At 44.2% G+C, this 23,028-nt stretch overlaps 1 protein-coding gene across 7 annotated transcripts in view; it reads left to right on the forward strand.

The window, feature by feature from the left end:
* Crim1 (cysteine rich transmembrane BMP regulator 1) overlaps nucleotides 1-23,028 on the forward strand; it is a 187,397-nt gene that overhangs the window by 38,238 nt on the left and 126,131 nt on the right. For 6 of the 7 annotated variants that reach the window (XM_052746298.1, XM_052746301.1, XM_052746296.1 and 3 more), the window contains exon 2: nucleotides 2,601-2,774. The exons of the other annotated variant lie outside the window; for it this stretch is intronic. In XM_052746298.1, coding sequence (XP_052602258.1) covers nucleotides 2,601-2,774 — 174 coding nt within the window. The remainder of the gene's footprint in view (nucleotides 1-2,600; nucleotides 2,775-23,028) is intronic. 7 annotated transcript variants of the gene reach the window in all.

The raw sequence follows: 23,028 nt of genomic DNA on the forward strand, positions 1-23,028 counted from the left end.
GCTGAGCCTGTGCCTAGACTGTGCTAAACACAGATGAGAAAGCGTTGAGGTGCCATCCCATGCCATAACTGAAGACAGATAACATTTTTTCTGTCTTGAGTTGCTTGAGGTATTTTCTGGTTTTCGGGGTATTTGAAGTGATTTTGGTGAGCATGAAGTGTGCCTTTGTATGTGTGAGCATTATTTACGTGCCATTTCTGAGCACCTAAGGCAGGCCAAGTAAGAGAATAGATCATAAAACAGATCACTTGGGAATCTGCTTAAACTTTGAAACCAAAAGATAATCAAAACTGAGGCATTGATTACATACATGAACCTCATCTAAAATCAACACAGATTTTTCTCCTCTGCCATCTCAAAGAACCGCCCCAAGCTCTTCAGGTTGTGATTTCTTCTCTCAAGATTCCTTGGCAAAAAAAAAAAAAAAATTATTTCAGTAAGGGAGAGTAATCTTGTCTAGTATGTGCATTGAGTGACGGCACCAGACGTTAAGTGTTAGCTCTGTGAAAACCATAGCTCTTTGTTGGCACTGTCTTCCATGAAAACGTAACTCCCCTGCCCCTCGAAATGTGATGGGTCCATGTCAGGGTCACACAGTTGCCAGGCGAGCACTCTGCCATGGAGCCACACACCTCAGCTGGGAAGTACTGTCTTAAGATGGCGTGTATCCTTTAGTGTGAACAGCAGGTGTTAAGTGCTCTCTCAGATCCAAGCACTTTGAAAAATTCTTTCTAGATACCGTTATCAGAAACATGTTTGCCATCCAGCAGTCAGCCCCAGCTCGGGTAGGATAGGGTCTTTTAAAGATAACGTGAAGAGGGGAGACTCGTGTCCCCGGTTGTCTGTAGAGAAGTTCTGTGGTTTTCTGTCCCGAGGTATTTGAACTAGGAGGAACATTGTTAAGAACAGAACCTAATCAGTGTTTCTCATGTTTGCTGCATTTTTCTGAACTGGCTCCCGGGGGGGGGGGGGGGGGAAGCTGGTTTTAAAGGTTTTAATTCTTACTAATTTTAACTATGTGTACTTGTATGGGTTTGTACACATGAGGACAGATACTGATGGAGGCCAGAAGATGGTATCAGAGCTCCCAGAAATGGAATTGCAGGAGATTGTTAGCTACCCAATGTGGGTGCTGGGAATAGAACCCAGGTCCTCTGCAAAAGCAGTGCTTGCTCATAACCATTGAGCCATTTCTCAGGGCTAGCTCTAGAACCTACTTTATATGTTACCATCTCTTCCATCCCAGGGCAAGCACCTGAACTGGTCTCAGCTTCTGAATGTCATGACTCCTGTCTCTCATTGGGTTGTAGCTCTTTGTGTGGTGGTCATCATCAGCTTTGTTGTAGGTAGTGTTGGGTGCCAGCAGTGGGTCCCAAAATATGTTACAGGGGATCTCCTCCATTGAATCTCTGTGGGAGCCTGTGGGAGTCCAGCTCCGACCTGCTCCCACCTTATGAAGGGTTCTTGGGTGGAGGAGAGAGGAATGAGAAAATATTAGGTAGAAAGATAGACCTAGAAAATGAGAAGAAAGATAGAAACACAAGATAGCTTCGGGAGGGCCTGGGTCAATACCCAACAGCCCCTTCATTTATCCAACACAGCTTTTTATAATATGCCAAGGGGAGAGGCAAAAGACCTCCCCCTTGCTAGATCAACACCATACAGCCAAGTGTAGACCCTTCCAAACACCTGGTAAACACGCCAGTGACCAAATCATCTCCTTATTCAGCCTTGCTGGGTAAAGCAAGCTCAGAGTCTCTGACCTTGAGTAAAGTCGCAATAGGAAGCCACTGTGGGTCTCCACAGACTTCATTCCTTTCTCTCAATGATATGATGTTCGATGTTTATTAGCTGCCTTGGTGTATTGTGGTCTACAGTAAGAAAAAAGTTAACCTAAGTTGTCTTTTGAGATTGGCAAATGTAACTCATATATACTCCTAGTGAACGTGGAAGTTGAAGAAGCTTTGTTTCAGAATTTAAAAGTGTGTGTGTGTGTGTGTGTGTGTGTGTGTGTGTGTGTGTGTGTGTATGTGTGTGTGTGTTGCACACCTATGCATATGGAACAGAGAACAACCTTGGATGTCATTCCTCGGACACTATCCACCCTTTTTTTTTCTGGGGAAGGGTCTGTGGAACTCACTCATTCAGCTAGGCTGATTGGCCAGCAACTCCCCAAGATCCTCCTGTCACCTCCTCCTCAGCACTGGGATTATAACAGCAACACCCTTGGCTTTCATGGGTCCTCCCATGCGTGCGGCATGCACTCTACTGACTGAACTATCTCCCAAGCCTTGCTCCCCCAATTCAGTATTTTTCGGGATCATACTTGGTGTGTGGTGGCACATGGGAGTCGTGGATGTTGATCACAAATGTTTGTGTATGTGACTATTTAATTTCCACATGTGTGGCTATATTCCAGGCTTCCCAGTGACCAAGAGGAGGTTATGTTGTATTTGTGTGTACAATTGCAGCCCAAACTGCCTTTTACAAGTGAAGGCCTCACAGTCGGATGCTCGTCTTGACATCCCAGTGTGTGTTTGATCTCAAGGCCCTTGAAGGAAGCATGTGAGCAAGCCATTCTCTGGGTCATTGTTTTCCAGATGAGGACTGGGATGATGACCAGCTGCTCGGTTTTGAACCATGCAATGAAAATCTCGTCTCGGGCTGCAATATCATCAACGGGAAGTGTGAATGTGACACCATCCGAACCTGCAACAATCCCTTTGAGTTTCCAAGGAAGGATATGTGCCTTTCCGCTTTAAAGAGGATTGAAGGTAAGTGTGGGTTTTCCCTTAGCTGTCTGTAAGCCTCAACATTGTGTAACTCTCAACAGTGATAGCGTGTGAGCCAACACAGGCAAGGTTGACCTTATAGAGTCCTGAGATTCGTAAAGTGTCTCAGGGACTGATGTGATTTGAGGTGTGTGTGTGTGTGTGTGTGTGTGTGTGTATGTGTTTCCCAGAAGTGTGGGATGGTATGCTGTCATCTTGTGAGCGGGGGTACCACCTTGTGCCAGCTGGCCTAGGTCACCTCTGCATAATGGATGATTTCATGAGTGGTGTGCTTGGGATTGGCATCTGTTGTCACCAGGTCCATTCTGCTTGATTGACCCTAGCGTGGGGCTCTGCTAATTAGAAAGATGGCTCATCTGGCAGAAAGGAAGAGCGCCTCAGAGGAGAGAAGTGTGCCTTTACGTTGAAAGCGAAGGTTAACTTTGCCAGGAGCCACGATCAGGCAGGTATGAATGGATTGTGAGACATTTCACCTCTGGAGAGAAGTCAGAAATCGCATTAAAGAAGCAAGAGAATTACGCTAATATGGCCCAGACATTTTTGTCTGTTCGTAATACAGCCTAGAAAAAAAAAGCAATGGGTAACTTGAAAATATATTTGTAAACATAGAAATCCCAAGAGAAGTACCCAGAGCATAGTACTAGAGTTCACAACAAAAAATTAAAGAGGAGAGAGGCCTGGATGTCAGCTCTTCCTGACCAGCACTGAGTTTTCCCTCAGCCGAAGGTTCTTCTTCGTGGGCAAATGAGAAAAAAAGTGTTAAGAGGAGACGGTCTTAAATTCACCTTTTTCCTTTAGAATGTTGCCATTCTCAGAATGACAAAACATGCAGTTTGGAATAACAAGGATTTCAGCATCCAAAATTCAAGCCCCTGGGGCCATAGAGCAGGACTGACACTTCTGGAATGTATTACATTTACAATGTATTGGATTTATTAAACTGCTGTAAATAATAAGGCATTTATAATAACCTATAAAATAATACTGCTCTTTGTATTTACCAGAACTACTTAATCATTGAGAGACTACAGAGGAAAATAATAGAAATGAAATATGAATTATTATTAATAGTAGTAGTTTGTGGTCCAGGTAATTGAACCCAGGCAGGGCCTCATGTGTGCTAGGCAAGGGCTTTACCACGACTTCTTTTTTTATTTACTTATTTGTTCTCTCATACATCACATCCTGGCCACAGCTTACCCTCTCTCCACCCCTCCTTATACTCCCCTACCTCTCCTCTCCCCCAGATCCCTTGCTCTTCCGTTTCCCTTCAAAATAGAGCAGATCTCCAAGGGATATCAACCGCACACGGCATAACCAGTTACAGTAAGATTAGGCAAATATCCTCATATTAAGACTGGATGAGGTAACCCAGTAGGAAGAAAAGGGTCCCAAGAGCAGGCAAAGGAGTCAGAGACACACCCCCACTTCCACTCTTCTTGTGTCCCCACAAGAACAACGAGCTACGCAACCATAACATATATGTAGAGGACCTAGGTCAGACCTCACAAGGTCCCTGCTTGTTGCTTCAGTCTCTGTGAGCCCCTGCGAGCCCTGCTCAGTTGATGCTGTGGGCTGCCTTCTCTCCCTCCCCAGCCTGACATAAAGTTTTATCACTACAGAGAGTAGTCAATAACATTCCCCCCAGTCCTTAAATTGGTGCCTTGTTCATCGGAATCTTCACGTACAGATAAGTTTACAAGGTTAGCCGTCATGTAAATACCTAGGGTTATAGATGATTTGGTTACATGGCTATTTAAATAATCGGCTGATTTATCCATGTTTTTTTTTTTTAAAAAAAATCAGGTTGTATGAAATAATGTGGCAGGTTAGATCCGTCACTTCTTGCCGTTCTCACAGTTATGAAACTGCTGTTTTCTAGTGTTCCCAGTGCTCTGCAATGGCTGTCCCTCAGCCACGTGGCAGTCACTTAACTAACGCCCTGTTTCTGTGTGTGTGGCCTCTTCACAGCCCTCTGGGTTGTTTGAGATGTTATCAGTTTCAGTAAGAAAGTTTGGTCACTAGACCTGCTGTTCACTTACTACTAGGACAATTCCATATGTAATGAATTAGGCACGTGTTCCTGACCTGTGTCATGACCTTGACGTCTGTTTGTGACGTCTGTCTTCCCTTACATTGAGATCATCCCCGTAGTAGGTACTGTATCTAGTTAAATTCCTTCACTTAAAAAAAAAAATTAGCTAATTTTGTCAGAAGGCCTTCATCTAATCCAAAGGTAGAATTGACTGAGGTTATTGAAGGCTAAATGCTTTGTTATTCAAAATAAGGCATTCTGTAATATTTGAGATCATTTCAAGAACTCCAGATTAGGGGATTTCCCTTTTCTGAGGAGTATTGGGGGGGGGGGGCGATCCCTCCTTATTGTTCAACATGTAAACCTTAAAGATGATCTTGGACTTATAGATAATGAAGTCATTAAGAGTGATAGAAGCTTGACAGTTGGAATACTATAGATATCTTATGGTCAAGAAACAATGACCTATAATTAATAGCTTAAGATGTGATAGAGTGTACAAGGCTTTTTCTTCTGGACCACCAACCAACTCCCAAAACATGACACCGAGACTTATTATTATAAATGTTCGGCCTAGCTTAGGCTCATTTCTGGCTAGCTCTTCTAACTTAAATTAACTTGTTTCTCTTTACTGCCTTTTGCCTTGAGGCTTGCTATCTATTCTTTCTATATAAGTTACATTCACTGTGTCTCATGTCTGACTGGCTGGCAGCTGCCTGGCTTCTTGCCCTGGGCATGTCCCTTGTTCTCTCCTTCTTCCCTTGTTCTCCTTTTTTTTTTTTTAGCCTAGATTTCTCCTCCTATTTATTCTCTCTGCCCGCCAGCCCTGCCTGTCCTTTCTCTGCCTAGCTATTGGCCCTTCAGCTCTTTATTAGACTAATCAGGTACCTTAGGCAGGCAAGATGAAGCAAATACAACATATCTTTACATCGTTAACCAAGGTAGCAGAAGCAAATGTAACACACATTCACATAGTTGAAGTAATATTCCACAGCATAAACATCTTTGCGTAGTTAAAATAACATTCCACAACAATAGAGGGTAAAGTCTGTTTGGATAATGGTAGATTTTAGAACTGAGAACCACCTGAACTAAAGAATGCCCTTTTTGAACTGAGAATTTGTGTGCCTTACACTAGGAAAACTGACCAATAAGAGCAAAGTTTTATGTAGGTAGCTAATAGCAGACAAAAAGGAGGCGACCAAAAAATTACTCCAGGAGTAGGATCCCTGGATCACATCTGAGCTGCAAAGGACCCCAGGGACAGTATGACAACTAACAATAAAGAGTGGTCAGGAGGAGGTCCTGAGAAGTCTTGCAGATAGAACGCAATAAGGCTGCATTGTGATATATATACTCTATGCACACACTCCAAGTGAACAAGGTCTGTTTTCTACATAGGGGAAGGAAGCACCCTTGGGAGAAGACCTCTCCAAAAAGAGGAATGACCCCATTAGGGGATGGTAGGGAAACATCCCAGTTCGCACTGCTTGGCCAAAGAGCGATCTATAAAATGGATTCTGGAGTAGGCTTCTTAGTCACACATTACATGGGCTTCTAGGATAGTATAGGTTATACAGCACACTCAGCGTTGCACAGTAAACATTTTGGAAAAGGAGGCAGAGACATGGGGCTTTAGAAATGGCTCCTTGATCTTTAGCCGCAAGTACTTGGGAGTCGTGTGAAATGGTGTGTACCCTTTTGCTGATTGAAGAAAGGCGGGCAGTTGTGTATGGACCTGCGGTGTTTGATACCCCTGTCTTGTACTGAGTGGACAAAGAAACTGCTGTGGGCGGAGGTTTCGTGGAGGAGCTTGGAATTGAGTTTAACTCTGAGAAATGCGTGGAGTAGTTCTGCGGAAGTGGGAGTGTAAAAACGAGCCTGGACAGAAAAGATGGTATTGACGGGAGTCCTTGGAATTGGTTGAGTGGGCGGGCTTTGTTGGCCGATGTGGATGGATAAAGAAGGGGAAAACTCTCAGATTTGGGAGGGTACTTGTAAGAACAAATGATGGGTGGATGGTGGTCAAGATAGATTTTAGGGGGCTGATACATAGGCTATACACAGGGGCCGTTGGCGAAGTGTGGCACACAGTGAGAGCAGCTCCGTGGGAGATTGGTCGAGAAGGGCCTCCAGAGTTTGTCTTGCTGTGTTTGAGGTATCCATGGAGAATCCAGGGAAGGTGTGTGCGATGGACCTAAAACTCGGGGGGGGGGGGGGGGCCTGGGAGATCTGAAGTACACATAAGGGTGACGAGAATGTGGTATCCTCCATGACTTTGGGGTACATCAGTGATATGAGCGCATGGAGCATTTTTTTTTAAGGAAGACTAATGTAACGGGAATGGACATAATAGAGGAGAAAGAGTGATGATAGCCCACCGGAAGTGATATAAAAGGACCTGTCCGGTGAAAAGCAGTACCAGAGGGAATGAGTCCTAGTCATCGCTGCTCTTAACTGAGTGAAAAAGTCATACACCGTTGTTGGCACCAGAATGACAGCATGGGATACATCACTTGAACTGATTGTTAAGTGATTGGTCGGCTCGGTGTCCTTGTTTTGCTTTCCTTCAAGTTTGTAGGACTGTTTGCATTAGAGTTGGGCAGCCCATCCCCAGAAGGGGCGCTAGTTCAAAGCAGAAATCCTGAGATAAGGAAATGACTGGAAAGGGAGGTGATTACCGGATTATGGTCCTAGACGATCAATCGGGATCCAGAAGAGCCCTCCCCTCCGCTGGCACTCACAGCTGTGCCTTCAGGGGCCTGTTCCCTTTCCTTAGATCCACTGCCTAGCTCTCGAGTCTTGCTCCCTGTGCCTGGTCATGCAGGAGGTGCTGTGTGGGTGCCGAGTGAGCCCATGTCGCCGGCTGCACCCCCTGACTCCCCAGATCCACTCTGCTGAGCCATCAGCGAAGGACTCCTTCTGGATGGCTTTATGGGTGCAGGAGCATACACCAGATGGAGCAGGGGAAGTCTGAGTTTCTATAAGATCCGTTTATACAGAGTTTCCTCTCTGTCTTTATTTTCCTGCTGCCGCTGAAAGCGAATGGAAGTTCGGTTTTTATGTTGTGTGGTTTCTGTTCTCTGGAGCCAACCTGATTTTGACATAGAGTCAGATACCTTCCCTTCTGGTTTTGTTTGCTTGTTGGTTTTTGTTTTGTTCTGTTTTTTTTTTTTTTCCTTTTGGATTTTTAAGGACGTCAGAGCATTGACTTTCAACTAAATGTATTATTTCAGTTCTGTCTGAGGAAATGAGGTTGTCCCTTCCTAACTCATTTTTAGGCCTTCTTTGACGTGTTCTTTCACCTTCTTCCCCTGCAGGGTCAGGTGCCAAGGTTAGATTTTATTTCCGATGGTTATCTTTCTCCTAGTCTCTTGACGGCGGTACAAGCTGTGCTCTGTGGCTCTCTCCGGGTGCCATTTGCAATGTTTGTCACTAAACAAAACTTAACTAGTATTTTGAAAGCAACATTGCACTGTGTACTTTCATAGAACTTTCTCAAAAAATTATTTTGAATGTGCCTATGAGGTAGAAGTTGGAGGTGGGTACTCACAGAAAACACCCACAGAAAAATCAGGTAACACAGTGCGGTGCATAGCGTTTATTTTTATCCCTCAGGTGAGGCAGTGCATAGAATTCCCTCCTGTTTCTCTTGCCCTTGGGACCACCTGATGGAGATGCTTCCAGCTGCAATAAGAAGGCACACAAGCACAGGGAAGGTAGAAGAAGCCTTGCTCTCCTCCCCTGCACTTTTCCTCCTGGGCAACATCCTTAGGGAGGGCCCCGGTGTCTCTGGTTTCCTCAGAGCTCTTGACTGACCAGGGCTCACCTACAGCAGAGGACTGTGCATGACCCACAAGCCCCAGCCAAAAGGGCTCCTGCTGGCTTTCCCCACATTGAGAAGGAGAGCCTGTTTATACAGATCTACTTCCCTCCCCAGAGAGACAGATTTGTGATGCTGCCCCAAGAGAACATTGTGTCTTTAATCACTGGACCAGCTCTGAGCGACTTCTCCCTTTTTTTCCAAATAAAGCATAGGCTTCAAATTGCTTTACTTGAAATACCAATGCACAGTGGTCTCACCATGCAATTAAAGATTTCTTCCAAGTAAGTGCTAAAAGAAATGAAAATGCAGCAAGGGCACTTTACCTGTTGTTACTGTTGTTAATGGGCTGCAAGATGGCTCCGTGGGTAAGGATGCTGGCTGCCGAGCTTGATCTGGGTTTCATCCTCAGAACCAATGTGATGCAAGGAGAGAACTGACCTCCTGCAAGTTGTCTACACACACACACATACACACACACACACACACACACACACACACACGCACGCACGCACACGCACACACACGCACACGCACGCACATACAATAAGTAAATGTAGAAAATTAGTATCACCACTACTACTATTCATGTTAGTATGTATAGGACCACATACTAAAAGATAAAATAAACCCTGAAGTTAGATTCTGGAGAAACTGAGCTGTGTGTACTAGAGGTGACCTTTTGTGTAACTCACCTGTCTGATCCTCACAGAGCAGTAGAGATACATCTAAAAACCTCACGTCCTTGGATTTTCGTGTGGATAACACGGACATATCCTACATGGTATTAAACATCAGTGCCCCCAAATATTGTCTAATGTATTATTGACTATTGGAAACAATAGCATTATGGTTATTAGCTCACAGGGCATAGAAATAGTTGTGCGTGACTGCTGGTTATTCAAGAACTTGACTTAGCACAGTTAAACTTACAAGGCTGTTCTAACAACTCACGACTATTATTCTGTTCACAAGAGGATAGACATGGGCTGTATCCTGTATGTCTGATGAGGTTTATGGCATCTAGGAGACACTCGGCCTTTTCAGACTGCTGCAGATATATTCATTGATGATACAATATGTATATACATATATATAAGCTTTTATATATATGTATATCTTCTCCTGTCCTCCCTCTCCCCCCGAAAAGGATAAACTCAACACATGTGTTTATCCAGACACTAATGCCAGCTGCATTTCAGGGACCTTACCTTCTCAGCTTTAGGACTTTGGTATTTACAGATTCCTGATTGCTGAGTCAGGTTCTTCATTAAAATTATTCAACCTAGATTCTATTTTTCTTCAGCTAATTACACCTGAAAGCCATGCTGGGCTATGCTTATGAACATATTGCTTTAACTCGTAGAAATTGTCTTCAATTTTAATTTTAAAGGAACCCAATTAATATTGCTTATCAGCTTTGGAACTGCTAGCTCTTCCTGTGGCCAAGTGAAAAGCCCATTATCCTCACCTTCCAGATGGCAGCAAGGACCTCATTACCATCAGGGTCCCGGATGGCTCTCCCTTTGGCTACTCAAATGCCATTTACTAATACTTACTCTGCTTATTTAAGACAATAAGGCCACTATGCAATTTTAAATCTGTATCACTGCTTCCTTCTTTTTTGTAAAGACAACCATGAATGACTAATACAGTATGCTGTTCTTTAAAGACTATGCAAACTCTATTATAAAGAACTTGCAAATAAAACATCACAAAGCAACATTAACAAGACTGCATGTCTGTAGGGCTCAGTGAGCTTCTGTCCAGTTAGAATCACTCTGCTTTTTCATTTGGGGAAAATAAATACTTATATATGAAGAGGTGTGTGTGTGTGTGTGTGTGTGTGTGTGTGTGTGTGTGTGTGTGTGTGTGTGTCTTTAACTGACTTTAACCTCTACTTCCTTTTTAATTCCAACAGTGTGATAGGGGAAAGAAAACAGAGTCAAAATAAATTTTTGAAACAGTAGACTTCTTAACTTAGCTTGATGCGTAAATCAGTATTTTAAAGCTGTCTATTATAGGTACAGATTTTTTGGAAGAATTATTGTTTAAAACACGCTTGAATTCTTTGCTGTTTTGATGTTCTGATAAGTGATACAAGCAAAATAGAAAGGGCTACCAAAAGGCGGAAACCAGTGTCAAGTATCTGGGAAATAAAAACAGGAAACTGTGGAACTTGGCCTCAGACCAGTGGGAGGGAGCAGCTGCTTGAATTGTGCCCCTGCCCCTTAGCTGTGGGGTGTGAGCCAGTGACCTGCCTTTGGGGGTTGTGGATTCTTGTGCCCCTCCAGGAGATAGGAGAAAGTCCTGACAAAATATTTCATATCTGTTGCTCAGAGAAGCATGGGTGGGTAAGGGAAAGAGGACAGTTTTGTTCCGCCGCACCGCACTGGGAGTACAGGAAGGAGTTAGTGTAAAATGAGTTTCCATGTTTACGTTAGAACAGCGCTCTCCCGCTGCGTTCTATAGGTAAGTGCTCTGAGGTCCTGTACCATTCATGGATTCTTTTTTCCGTTTTAACCTTTTTAAGAACAGACACAACTCTGCGCTTCCAAGCCACCTCTTCTGTCCTAAGATGTGCTCAGTTCAACCAAACACGTGCCTATCCTTTTTTTTTTTTTGCATCTCCAACCTCAGGTTCATGCCGCACCAGACATAGTGGAGAGCAGCTTCTGCTACACGTGGATATGTTTTATTTAACAGTGTACGCAATGCACATTTTAAAAGATGCATCAATTGTCATTGCTAAAAGGATAAAAAGGCACCCTGGCCTCTTGGGCTAGGGAAATGATGTTCTTTGAGAGCCAGGTTTAAACTTGGTATTTCCAGATGTTGAGCTAACTAAACACCTGACTTCAGCAGGTTGCAGCTTTCTCTCTCAGGTAGTTCCCTCCTGTGTGTGGGGTTTCGGACTTGGCTGGAGGTGACCTCTCAGGTATTCCCAGGGCTCAGCCTGTGCTCGGTCACACACGGGGAGCTGCCGAGTGCCTGCCTGGCCCAGCTGTGTCCAGCTTAACCCTGACCCACACACAAAAGGGTTTTCCTGATAGGAGCAAAGGATATGGAATCGCAGCCCTCTGAGTGGCCACTCAGACAGCTGAGTGAGTAAGAGTCATCCCACAGTGCCTGTGGCTGCCCCGAACTGGGTCATCTCCATCAACCAGAGGGTGTGAATCACCACAGGTTTCTTGCGCCCTTCAAACCTCATTAACCACTGTGATTAGTATTCCCAAGCCATTATCAGGGACTGTGGACACTTCACTCAAGCTAGACAGCTTATATTTGCTCTTTTTACTTGAGAGACGGGAGCGGGGGAGGGGGGAGTGTGGCGCAGTCCTTGAAAACAAGTTCAAGCCTGAGTTTGGGGAGCACAGTGACTTTAGCAAGAATCTGTCTTCAGTCAGAAAACTGATTATTGCAAATATCCTTATGTCTGTCAGTGTAGGTAAGGGTTCTTTGGTAGACTTGTTTTATGCTTTTCCAGGTTTGCCAGTATTATAAATCTTGCATTTTATATTAATATAATTATTTTATATTAATATAATAATGTCAGTATTATATATTAGTGTCTTGGTTAAGAGGTCATCTGAGTGGGAAAGGCTCCTTTGAGTATAGAAGAGTTTGTTTTCCTTAAAGAATGAAAATGGAAAAGAAAATCTTTCTCAATGAAAGGGCGCAGGGTTGAATGTATACCACTTCACCCAAGCAGACATCTGTGAGAAGCTAGCTTCTTCCGAGTGCAGCCAGAAGTCACGTGGATCAACCTTATGAATAAAAAAAAAAGGTGAGGGTTGCTATGTGTTTCCTTTTCCTGTATGATCGTCCCGTTCTGTTCTTTCAGGTTTTTGCAGCTTCAGAACCCAGCCTCATGTTTCCCTCTTTATGCATTTTCTTACACTCCAGGGAGATGTTCACCCAGGCAGTAGCAGAGACAGGGTAGCCAGATACAAGTGTAGTGGTGCTGAGCATGGTAGTTCAGGGAGACAGACACTCATGCACCCAAAGCAACAGAAAACATCCACTGAACTGAATTTCAGTTGGTTTAAAAGCCCTTCTGTGACTCACCGACGTGCTGTGGTTACCTCTAGTACCGATGCCTCTGTCCTCTTTGCGAAATGTCAAACTTTCTCAAGAAAGTCATTTCAGAGTTCATTAAAATTCAACCTTTGGTTCTGAAAAAAGTTTAGAAATGTTCTAATAAAGTTGATTCCATCCCTAGTACATATTGACCTCTGCTAAGCATACGGTAGCCCTGGGCACTCGGATAATTTCTTTGGAAGGGTGCAAGGCTCTTCTCTGAATGGTGTAGAGGCTCTATAAGACAAGTCCGGAGGGCTCACGTGGGTTGCCGATGCCTCTGAAGTCCTGGACATTCTCTTTTACAGGGCGCCTTCCTGCTTTTGATTTGTGACCTCTGTTGCTAAGTGTTTTTTTGTATCAGGAGGAAGTGACAGCAATAAGTGGTGACTGTAAAGCTGGGGAAGGGAAGGCATTAACACAAGATGAATGTTTGTGTGGTTTTTCAGGAGCTGGAATGTTCCCCTGAATCAAGGATGTATTCTTTGTTTCTGGCTGACAACTTCCTAGTTTTCCGAGGGGTAGGGAAACTTTTCATTCTTTTCTCTGTCCCTGGAAGTCTTTTTTATTTTGTTTTTTTTTTTTTTTTAATTTCCCGAAAAGCAAGTACGGTGTTTTCTGCTTATCAGAGGCCCTTCTTTTCCTGTTCCAATAACAAGAGAACAATACAGGAATTTAATAATGTTTCAAGATTGATACTGCTTTCTCTTAATGTACCCATATATTTGCGTGAAGATAAAAAAGCAGGTCTTATGAAATAGAGAAAAGCTGTTTGTTGGTCATATGAACCAGTAACATCATTGACGTTATGTTGTTTGTGTGTTTGGTATGTTTTTCTTCCTTTCATCGAGTTTAGAAAACAAAATGGGTTTCATTTCTCTCTTAAACATGTGGAGTTGTGCTGTTCAAAGTGCAGAAAATTAAGAAGTTGTCAAGAACACTGGTTGAGCCTGCTGGAAAGGCAGGTCAGGGTGTCTGGAAGAGGTACCAGTCCTATTTATGTATTTATATTATATTAAAGATTGTTATTTACTCTTCACAAGCTTTGTCTGAAGAAAAACAAGTACAATCTGCCTTGAAGAGCTTTTTAAAAATACCAACAGTGTGTGTCTTCGCAACAGTAGATGTGAGAAGGTGCTACTGACTGTGTTGGTGAAGTTTGCAGGGTGTGCAGATGTTCAAATGATTCCTCCAAGTGTGCTTGACACCTGGTGACCTGTCTCATGGTGATCGTCCTAGGCGCTTTGACCTCAGGGGACCTTGCTCTCTTCTCTGGACTGTGAAATAGAGAATCTCCTGTCCTCGGTTGTGTCTGATTCAGGTCCAGGTAACCAGTCAGGTTTTTAAACTGCCTGAATACTTCGAACATGACATTTATGGTGATGTTTATCTCTGCTGTAGTGAAGAGAAAGTAAGATTTACACACTCCCCGTGCCCGCTGGCACTCTGCTTGCTAATCAAACTGGAATCTTCTAAATGCCTTCCTGTTGAGAGCCAGCTTGTCTCTGGCCACCAGGAATGCTGCAAATGAAATTATGTTGCAGTCTTGTTATATACCTTAGTGTGACGTGGAACTCCAAAATGTTATCTGCAAATTCCTTTGTGTCTCTCTGCCTGGGTCCATGTCTGCTAAGTGCTCCTGGGAGTCCTTTGACTGCATTAGGGTTTAAACATGTATGTAAGGACAAATGTATATCTGTGACTAATGGGTCATACTTGGAAATCAGTGTGACCATCTCATTAGCTCTGCCGTGTGTGTGTGTGTGTGTGTGTGTGTGTGTGTGTGTGTGTGTGTGTGTGTCTGCATCCACATATGTGCTGTTAAATATCCAAAGCTGGTAATGGTGCTGTAGTCCCTGGTTACAAGTTTCCTACAAGCTCAGCTCCTCTTTGATGATCATGGATTCCCTGCTCACCTCTGCCATACACACATTCCAGCCATTCTTTTTAAGAGCCGGTATGATATTCATACACTTGGTAAACATCTGAGGGAGAAAGAACAAGCTATAACTCTTCGAATAAATATTATTCAAACCCCTTCCACTTTCATTTCCCTTATCACTAGGACAACCACACCCAGATTGGCTATGAAACTATGTTGTCTATCTGCTTCCCGCATGCCAGCAAAGCTGGCCCTGTTGAGTAGCGAAGGAAACACAGCAGATAAAGTTGAATACTGTCTTCCCTCTGTTGACATTTCTAGAGGGACAAGTCAGAAAGTTTGTCTCCTCTGCATAGACAAGAAGTGTCATGGGTCATGATCAGATGGCATACCCATTGGTAACTGTGATGACTCCCAGCAGAATTATTTAGAACATTCCAGAATTCTGGTAAACAGAAGAAGAATGACTATTAACTTCCAAACTGTTGGCTTCATTTTTCCATATATGGAGAGGAGAAGTAGGGGTAAAGGTAAAGCCAGTGTAGGGTGTTGGGTCTCCCAAGTCTCAGAGTCAAGGCCATTCCAGCTCTCTCTAAGTCAGTGGTTCTCAACCTGTGAGTCATGACCCCTTTGGGGGTTGAATAACCCTTTCATGGGGGCTCCTAAGACCACCAGAAAACACAGGTATTTACAGGACAATTCATAACAGTAGCAAAATTACAGTTAGGAAGTAGCAATGAAAACAATTTTGAGGTTGGGGGTCAGCACAGCGTGAGGAACCGTATGAAAGGGTCGCAGCGTTTAGGAGGGTTGAGAAGCACTGCTCTAAGAGAAAGTTGGTCTTGGAGAAGCCTCCATGTTTGGCCATTCTTTTTGGTGGGAGCACTTTGCTGTATTATATGGCACTGAAGTCTTCACCACATCTCAGAGTTACATCACTGCTCAGTTCAGAGGGATTTTTTAACAAAATCCTGTGCTAACTTCAATGTTTCATGCATTTGTGCCCCTCGAGTTCCGTAGTAACCATCCCGGCAAGATTCCTTTGCCATCCCCCTCAAAGTTCAAAAGTTCCTTCTGCTTTAAATATGTTTCTGAAAAACTCAAGTACAAGTCATATCAGCAGATGGGGTGACCCACTGGATGACCGTCTATTTAGAGTAATGGTTGATTTCCTTGTATTTCCTATGGCAGAGATACCATTTTTTTTTTATTACCAGGAAACACATTTCACTTCCTTATTCATCTCAGGTGACGTGGTTCCTATGAAGAGAAATAAAATCAATACAGTTCGTGTTATTTCCTATGATCTGAAGCATCCAAACTAAGAGAATGTCCCCCAAAGTGTTACAAATCACAACCCATGGGCACACCAAGGCCTGAGAAGGTAGTAAATGTGAAATGGGCACACACATGACTTCCTTCACTCACTCACTGCTTCTTTGAAGGGACGAGGGCTATCAGTAAAAAGCACTAGGAATTTAAAATCAGCCGTGCCCGAAATACCAGGGTTTTCCTTAAATGCTGCTGAGTAAATTCTTCTCTTGTTAAATGTGTATCGCCAGCATGCCTAATAAAATCAGAGGATGACAAAAACATCTACTTAAGGCTTCAGAACCTTGAAGCCCGCAATGTGCCTTTGACCTTCAGCTAAAGGACATGGTCACAGAGCAGAGGAAATGCCTTAAATTCTAGCATCTGGGTTTGTTTCTTTATACTTTCTTGGCACAGTTACAACAGTAGGGCTTTTCTTTCTTTCTTTTTTTTTCACAGTACAGTCAACACAGGTTTTTTTTTCAAACAAGTAGGAAAAGACAGTCACGGGGCCAAAAGCGATGAGTGGCAGAGTCTGATAGAATGGCTTTGTTGTTTCAAGGAAGCCTAGAACCCTAAAGCAAGCAAACAGAAACCCACACAAATACAAATTTCATATAAAATGGGATATCTAGCGTGTGGGCATTAATACACCTCCAGGTCTCCAAGGCGTGTATAGAGTGAATGCTGTCGCATGTTGGACCTGTTGAATCTTTTTATCAACTGTGCTGAACTTATTCCATCTCATGTGGTTTTTGGATCCCCCCGTGGATTTCCAGCTGTTTGAAGATTATTTCTTCAAGGTTTTTTTTTCCCCCTGTAGTTGAGAAAATAACTTAGTTTAATTGAAGTCTTTATGAAAGCGTGTGTATTCTGACCAGAGTCCTTCCTTTCAGCTCGCCTAGTATTTCATCCAGTCTGTCATTTATCTGTAGTAAAAGGTCACTTAAACTTCTGAGGATGAAACAGTGAGATCTAATTTTCTTTCCGCTAGTAAAATTTTCATATCAGAACAGAAAATTGGGAGTATGTTCATATTTGTCATGATTTCCCAGCTTTACCTCCAACGCATTTGTGTGTGTGTGAAATTTCCTTCAGACTTTGACGTAACGCAACACCTCTGAAGTAGATGGGATTTGTGGGACCTTGATTTGGCAGAACATCTTCATACTTTCGATGTCCGGTACTGTTTTATGAGTTTGTGTTGTTCTGATGTGGAGGACTTAGGGGAAGTTATGTATGTCTGAATGCTTGTGAGCAAAACTTCAGGCCGTTCTTGAAAGTAGCCTTCCAAGTTGTTTTCCAAAGCGAACTGATTCACAAACGTTTTCATGTGAAGTCATAGTCCCCAATGTGTTCATCCATCCATCCATCCATCCATCCATCCATCCATCCATCCGTTCACTCACTCACTCAACAGTAGTTACACACCTGCTGTGCTGCGCACAGTTCAAAATGAACAAGACAGACAAGAGAATGGACATCCCTGTCTTGTGGTTTGCTCGGAGCCTAGGTAGAGTCCTCCAGTTGAAGTTGGCTTGCAGGGTACTGAGACTGAGATAGGCTGGTTAGAGAAGGCTGTCTCTGCAGAGGTGGTATTGAAGTCGGACCGGGAGAAGAAAGGTGCGAGGTATGCTGCGAACCTCGAGAAGGGGATGGAGAGACAGCTCTGCCGTGAAGAACACTGCTGCTCTTGGCGGAGAACCCGACGGTAATTCCAGGCACCCCCATTGGGTAGCTCACAACTGCCTGTAACTCCAGCCAGGGGTCTCGGGCACCTGTGCTTAAGTACCCGTGCCCACACACAGACACACACACATACAGATACTCAAAAGTAAATCTTAAAAAAAAAAAAAAAAAAAAAAGGCCGGGCGGTGGTGGCGCACGCCTTTAATCCCAGCACTTGGGAGGTAGAGCCAGGCGGATCTCTGTGAGTTCGAGGCCAGCCTGGTCTCCAAAGCGAGTTCCAGGAAAGACGCAAAGCTACACAGAGAAACCTTGTCTTGAAAAAACAAAAAACAAAAACAAAAAAAAAACAAACAAACAAACAAAAAACCCAACAAGCACAAAACCACAACCTAGGCTGGGTGTGGTGGTCCACATCTTTAATCCCAGTGCTCAGGAGGCAGAGACAAGTGGATCTCTAGGAGTTCGAGGCCAGCCTGGTCTACATAGCAAGTTCCAGGCCAGCCAAGGCTACATAGTGAGACCCTGTCTCAAAAACACAAAACAAAGCCAAAATAAAACGTGATAATGACAACAACAATAATATTTTTTAAAAAATAAGTAAATAACAAGCCTGGGGAGAAAAATCCTAGGCAGGACCAGCCCGTGTTAAGTGACCCTGTTGTGGGGAAAGTTCCCTGTCCTGGGAGCTGGAAGGGTTGGTGCAGCTGGTATGTTGGGGGCTGGGAAGGTGGTAGGAGAGGTAAGGAAGGACTCAGTCACACATAAAGTAATAAGTTTCAATTTTTCCCTCAATGCACTAGGAATCTTGGACAGTGCATTAAGCTTGAGGGGAGATAGTAGGAAGTGTTGTGTATAAGACCCACTCTGCCCACTCTGGAAAAAAATGGATTTTTTTTACCTGGAGGCTACAGGGTTATTAGGGGAATTCCTTTTGACACTGAAGGAGAATTCTGTCAACCCGACCAGGGTGTCATGGAGAAGGTAGAGAGAAGGGTGTGGAATCCCTGTCCTCTGGAAATACTCTATTGAAATACTGGGGGTCAGGTTAGGAGCTGGGTGTGAAAATGACCTCTAAACTTTCTAGCTTGAGTCCTGGATACCTATCCTAGATGAGGAGACAGGGCAAAGGCTGGGTGGATTCCGCGACCCTTTGGAATATGCTGCAGTGTATTGAGGTAGTGGTGTTTCTGCAACCCTTTCTTCCTATGCCGATGATGTTTGGAAGGTAAGCCATCAAAGGTACTGGAGTATCCGGGGCACTGAAAGAAAACTCCAGATTCCTTTATTCTTCTGCTGGCAGGTCCGACCCCTACTACTTCCTTGCGCCCAGGTTCCCCTCCTGATCTTTGGAGAATGATTGCCGTTCTTCCCCAGGGACGTCAGCAAAATTCATATCCCAATTTGCTCGGCTTCCCTCTAAAATTATTCACAGACTCTTTAAGCTTTTAACAAGGAGCATCTACTGTCTCAGGCGTGATTATTCGCACGCTGGAATCCCTGGAGAACCAGAGCCAGCGGAGGCAAATACAAGTTGATGTGTGTGGTAGCTCATGCATATTCCACAGCATGCCGAGCCTCTCCAGCCTGGTTCCCCATTCTCTCACTGAGGGTGCACACTTGAATGTGCTGGAACTTGGTTGTGCTTTCAAAGTCCCAGTCATACCCCCATTATATTTTATTCTCTTACCTGTCACCTTGGAAGCAGAGACAGTGCCTGGCACATAGGATAATTAGTAGATATTGTATGGGGGAAATAATGGACCGAAACGAAGTTATGAGAGCGCTAACTCATGATAAAATGAATTGGACTTTATTTTATCGCCATCACGGATGGTGAAGGAAAAAAAAGTAACGTACAGTGTTGGGAATGCAGCATTGTCTCAATCAAGAAGAATAAGAAGGCGATGCAGACAGATTATCAGAAAGCATTTCGGAGTTTAAAACCCATTCGAGTTTGAGAAAAATCCCAAAGTCATGACCAGCAACACTGATCACCCTTCAGCCAATAGGCGGAGTCCCAGTTGGTAGGAAATGGGACACTAACTCCCATTAATAACCCTGCATTTGTCTCCTGAGAGGAAAAGACATAGCAGGTCTGGATTTGGGTTAGTTTTTGTTCTTTTCCCTTTTGTATTTGGGTTTAATTTGCGTCATTTTATTTAAGCTCGCCGTTTTAGCTCTGGTAACTTTTCTTTTTCGTATTACTGCTGGCAGCTTTTTTTTTCCTTTTTCTTTGATACAAAAGGAAACTAATATTTGCTGTTTGTAGTTAGAAGAAACCCTGGCATGAATTCGTCCAGAAACTTAAGAGAGAAATTATTAGCCATATCCAGACCAGTAGCTGACTGGCTCAGATTCTCCCTCCCAGGAGCATTCCTGATTAATGGGAGAATCTGTTCTGTAGTCAGAAGCCTCCTTCTCAAGCCCAGGCTGTCCTGGCTGCAGACATGACCAGCTGCGCGGCTGCAGCCACTGCCAGGGCTGGGCTTCTGATTCAACGCCACTGCGAGTTGGAGCTGGTGGACAGGATCGGGGAGGTGAAAAGAGCATTCAGAATGGTTTAGATGAGTCACCTGGTAACAAAGACGCAGCAGCCTCCCAGTGGCCTCCCCTCAACAGGGGCTTCTTGGGGTGCTCAGGAGCCCGTGTGGGCTCTGCCCTGGGATTCTTTTCTTCTTTCATCGTGATTTTTTTTTGGGGGGGAGGACGTGTTTCAGAGTGTTTCTCTATGTCCGTGTCTGTGTCCCCCCCTCTTCTCCCTCACCCCGTCCTGGAACTCACTTTGTAGACCACGCTGGCCTGGAACTCTCAGAGATCTGCCTGCCTCTGCCTCCCAAGTGCTGGGATTAAAGGTGTGTGCCACCATGCCTGGCTGCTTCTTGGCTTTTATCCACATCACTTCAGCGCCTGTGTCTTTAGAGATCGGCTTGCTCTATGCCTCTCCTGACATCCTTTCCCCTTTCCGAGTTCCCATCATACTGCTCATCGTTTTGTTTGCCTCCATCCATCTCTGCTACAGCCCTTGTGCACCCCCCACCCCGAAACAGCCTATTGGCCTCTTTCCAGGAATAATAACCCACCTCATTTTTTTTTTTTTTTTTGGCCAACTTAAAACATTTCCCAGTATAACAGTGCTAATGGAGTTTGTGGCAGCATTGATGGCCTGAAGATAAAAATATTATCATAACAGATGATGTGTACCTAATTTCTGGTAACCTTCCTCTCGATCTGTTTATTTCAGAGGTCTCTTAGTGTCTGGGAGTCTAGTAGGAGTCTCCATGCTGAAGGCCTGATTACTACATCTGTAAGACCCTAAAAACAACACACAGATCTGCAAGAAGTCAGTAATAGGTGAACCCCTTAACCAAAGAATTTTAATGTAGCGAGAGTCAACAGTAAAAGACACAACCCCAATGTGAGATACGTGTCTAGCGTTCTTGAGAAGACAGTATTAAAGCCAGAATAGGTTAGTGGAACGAAATGAACATTTTTGTTCATTCAGAAAGGCCACAGGAGTGCTGACCAAGGAGTCTTAGTCAGATTGAGGAAGTGGAGGATGGTCTTTCCTCCCTGAGAAGGTGGCATTCTGTTTGGCCCTAAGTAACACAGGATTATAAAGATGGCGTAGGACAGAGCACCTTCCAGACCAAGGCAACAGTGGAGGTTTGTGGAGGAAAGTCCTGGGAGGCAGGGAGCAGGCCTCCAGAATTTGAGAATGCCCATGAGAGGAGTGAACATTAAGTGCTTTGAAGAAGGCTGGAGTGAAGGGATCGGGTATGGGGGTGGGGGGAATCGTTCCCAGAAGGCAAAGAGAGATCTCTAGGAAGAGTGTACTCCTGACTGTAAAGGTTAGGTGTGAGCAGGCCCGCCGATGGAGGACCGAGTGCAGGAGAGGAGTGGTGGCCCCACACTCCTCACGCCTGCTTCCTCTGCTGTTGGTATTTGTGTTCTGGTTCTGTCAGGTCCTGCCTGCCTCTTCTTACTGTTGTGCAGTGTGAAGGTGGGGTACACTTGCTAAGCCAGGCATGAAGTAAAGCTGGGGGAAATGGCAGCCGCAGGTCTCTATGCCTTTTGATGCTATGGGAGTCAGAGATCAGAGGCATGTATGTTTTGTTTTCCTTAGGTCCTGAGATCCCATCAGCCTCGTATAGTCAACATATATTCAATATACGTTGGCTTCGAGGAGCCAAGGAGCCATCCCTTCCTTAACAGTTAAAATGAGGAGATAATCTTGGTTGTAGGCCCCCCTTCAAATCAAGGCCTCACCCCTCCATTTTCTGCTGTCTTCCTCTAGGGCTGTTCCCCACCCCACTCTTCTTCATTAAGTACTGACCTGACCTAGCCATGCTATATCTGTGGTAAATACAAGTGCCCACTGCTGACCGAACCCATGCATGTTTAAAGAAATCTTCCCAATTAAGAAGCTAAGTGATCTACAAGCTTCATGAGTCAAAAGCCAAAAAAAGGGACTCCTGAAGTTTTAAACCGAATTCCAGTTATACGAAAGTGTCTTTACTCTTAGAACAGCAGGGTGATTTTGTTAGGAGAGGACTGGCGGGCCCTGTGAGGCATTAAAATGTATGTATACTTGAATCAGTTTCATTAATAACTTGGTCTGTTTGGTTTGCGTCTGCTACTGTTTTGGACAGTTGGGATTTAGGTCAGGGTGAGATCGTGTTCAGCCTCGTTAGCTGGTTAGATTTTGTCAGCTTGACACAAGCTAGAGTCATCTGGGAAGGGGGATCTTTAACTGGGAGAAAATGCCTCCATCTGACTGGCCGGTGGGCAGCTAGCTCTGTGGGCTATTTCTTGATTAATGGTTGATATGGGAGGGCCCAGCCCACTCTGGGCAATGCCACCCTTGGCCAGGTGGTCTTGGGAGGTACTAACAAAAGTAGCTGAGCCTGAGCCTCAGCGTCAGCCAGGGAGCAGAGCTCCTCTGTAGCCACACTTCAGTCCCTGTCCTGGCTTCCCCTCATAACGGACCTGTAAGCTGTAAGATGACGTAAACCCTTTCCTCCCCGACTTGATTTTGGTCATGGTGTTTATCCCGGTGACAGAAACCCAAACGAGAACAAATATAAGCTGTGGTTCTCATTGACATCCCAGAATAGATAGTTTGGTGGAGGCAACTTTGTTACCACTAAGCCCAGGCTGATATTTACATTTGCATGTTCTTGATAATCTTGCAAGTTCTTGGTACACACACACATACCGCATTTACTACGTTGAATATACGAGTGTTACTAATTTAGTAAGTGCCACAAGGACTAACTCTTTTAATATTGTTTCCCTTCTTCTGAAATTTATGCTGAGCATAATGTCTTAGGGGTTTTTGTTTTTCCTGGAGCCAACTATTTTAAAATGAGAAACGCATTAATAAGTAAAGGGATTTTTGAGCTATTCTTATGTGGCT

The sequence above is a fragment of the Peromyscus californicus genome, unplaced genomic scaffold (genome assembly GCF_007827085.1).
Source record: "Peromyscus californicus insignis strain IS unplaced genomic scaffold, ASM782708v3 Scaffold_1__1_contigs__length_55948999, whole genome shotgun sequence".
Lineage (NCBI taxonomy): Eukaryota > Metazoa > Chordata > Mammalia > Rodentia > Cricetidae > Peromyscus > Peromyscus californicus.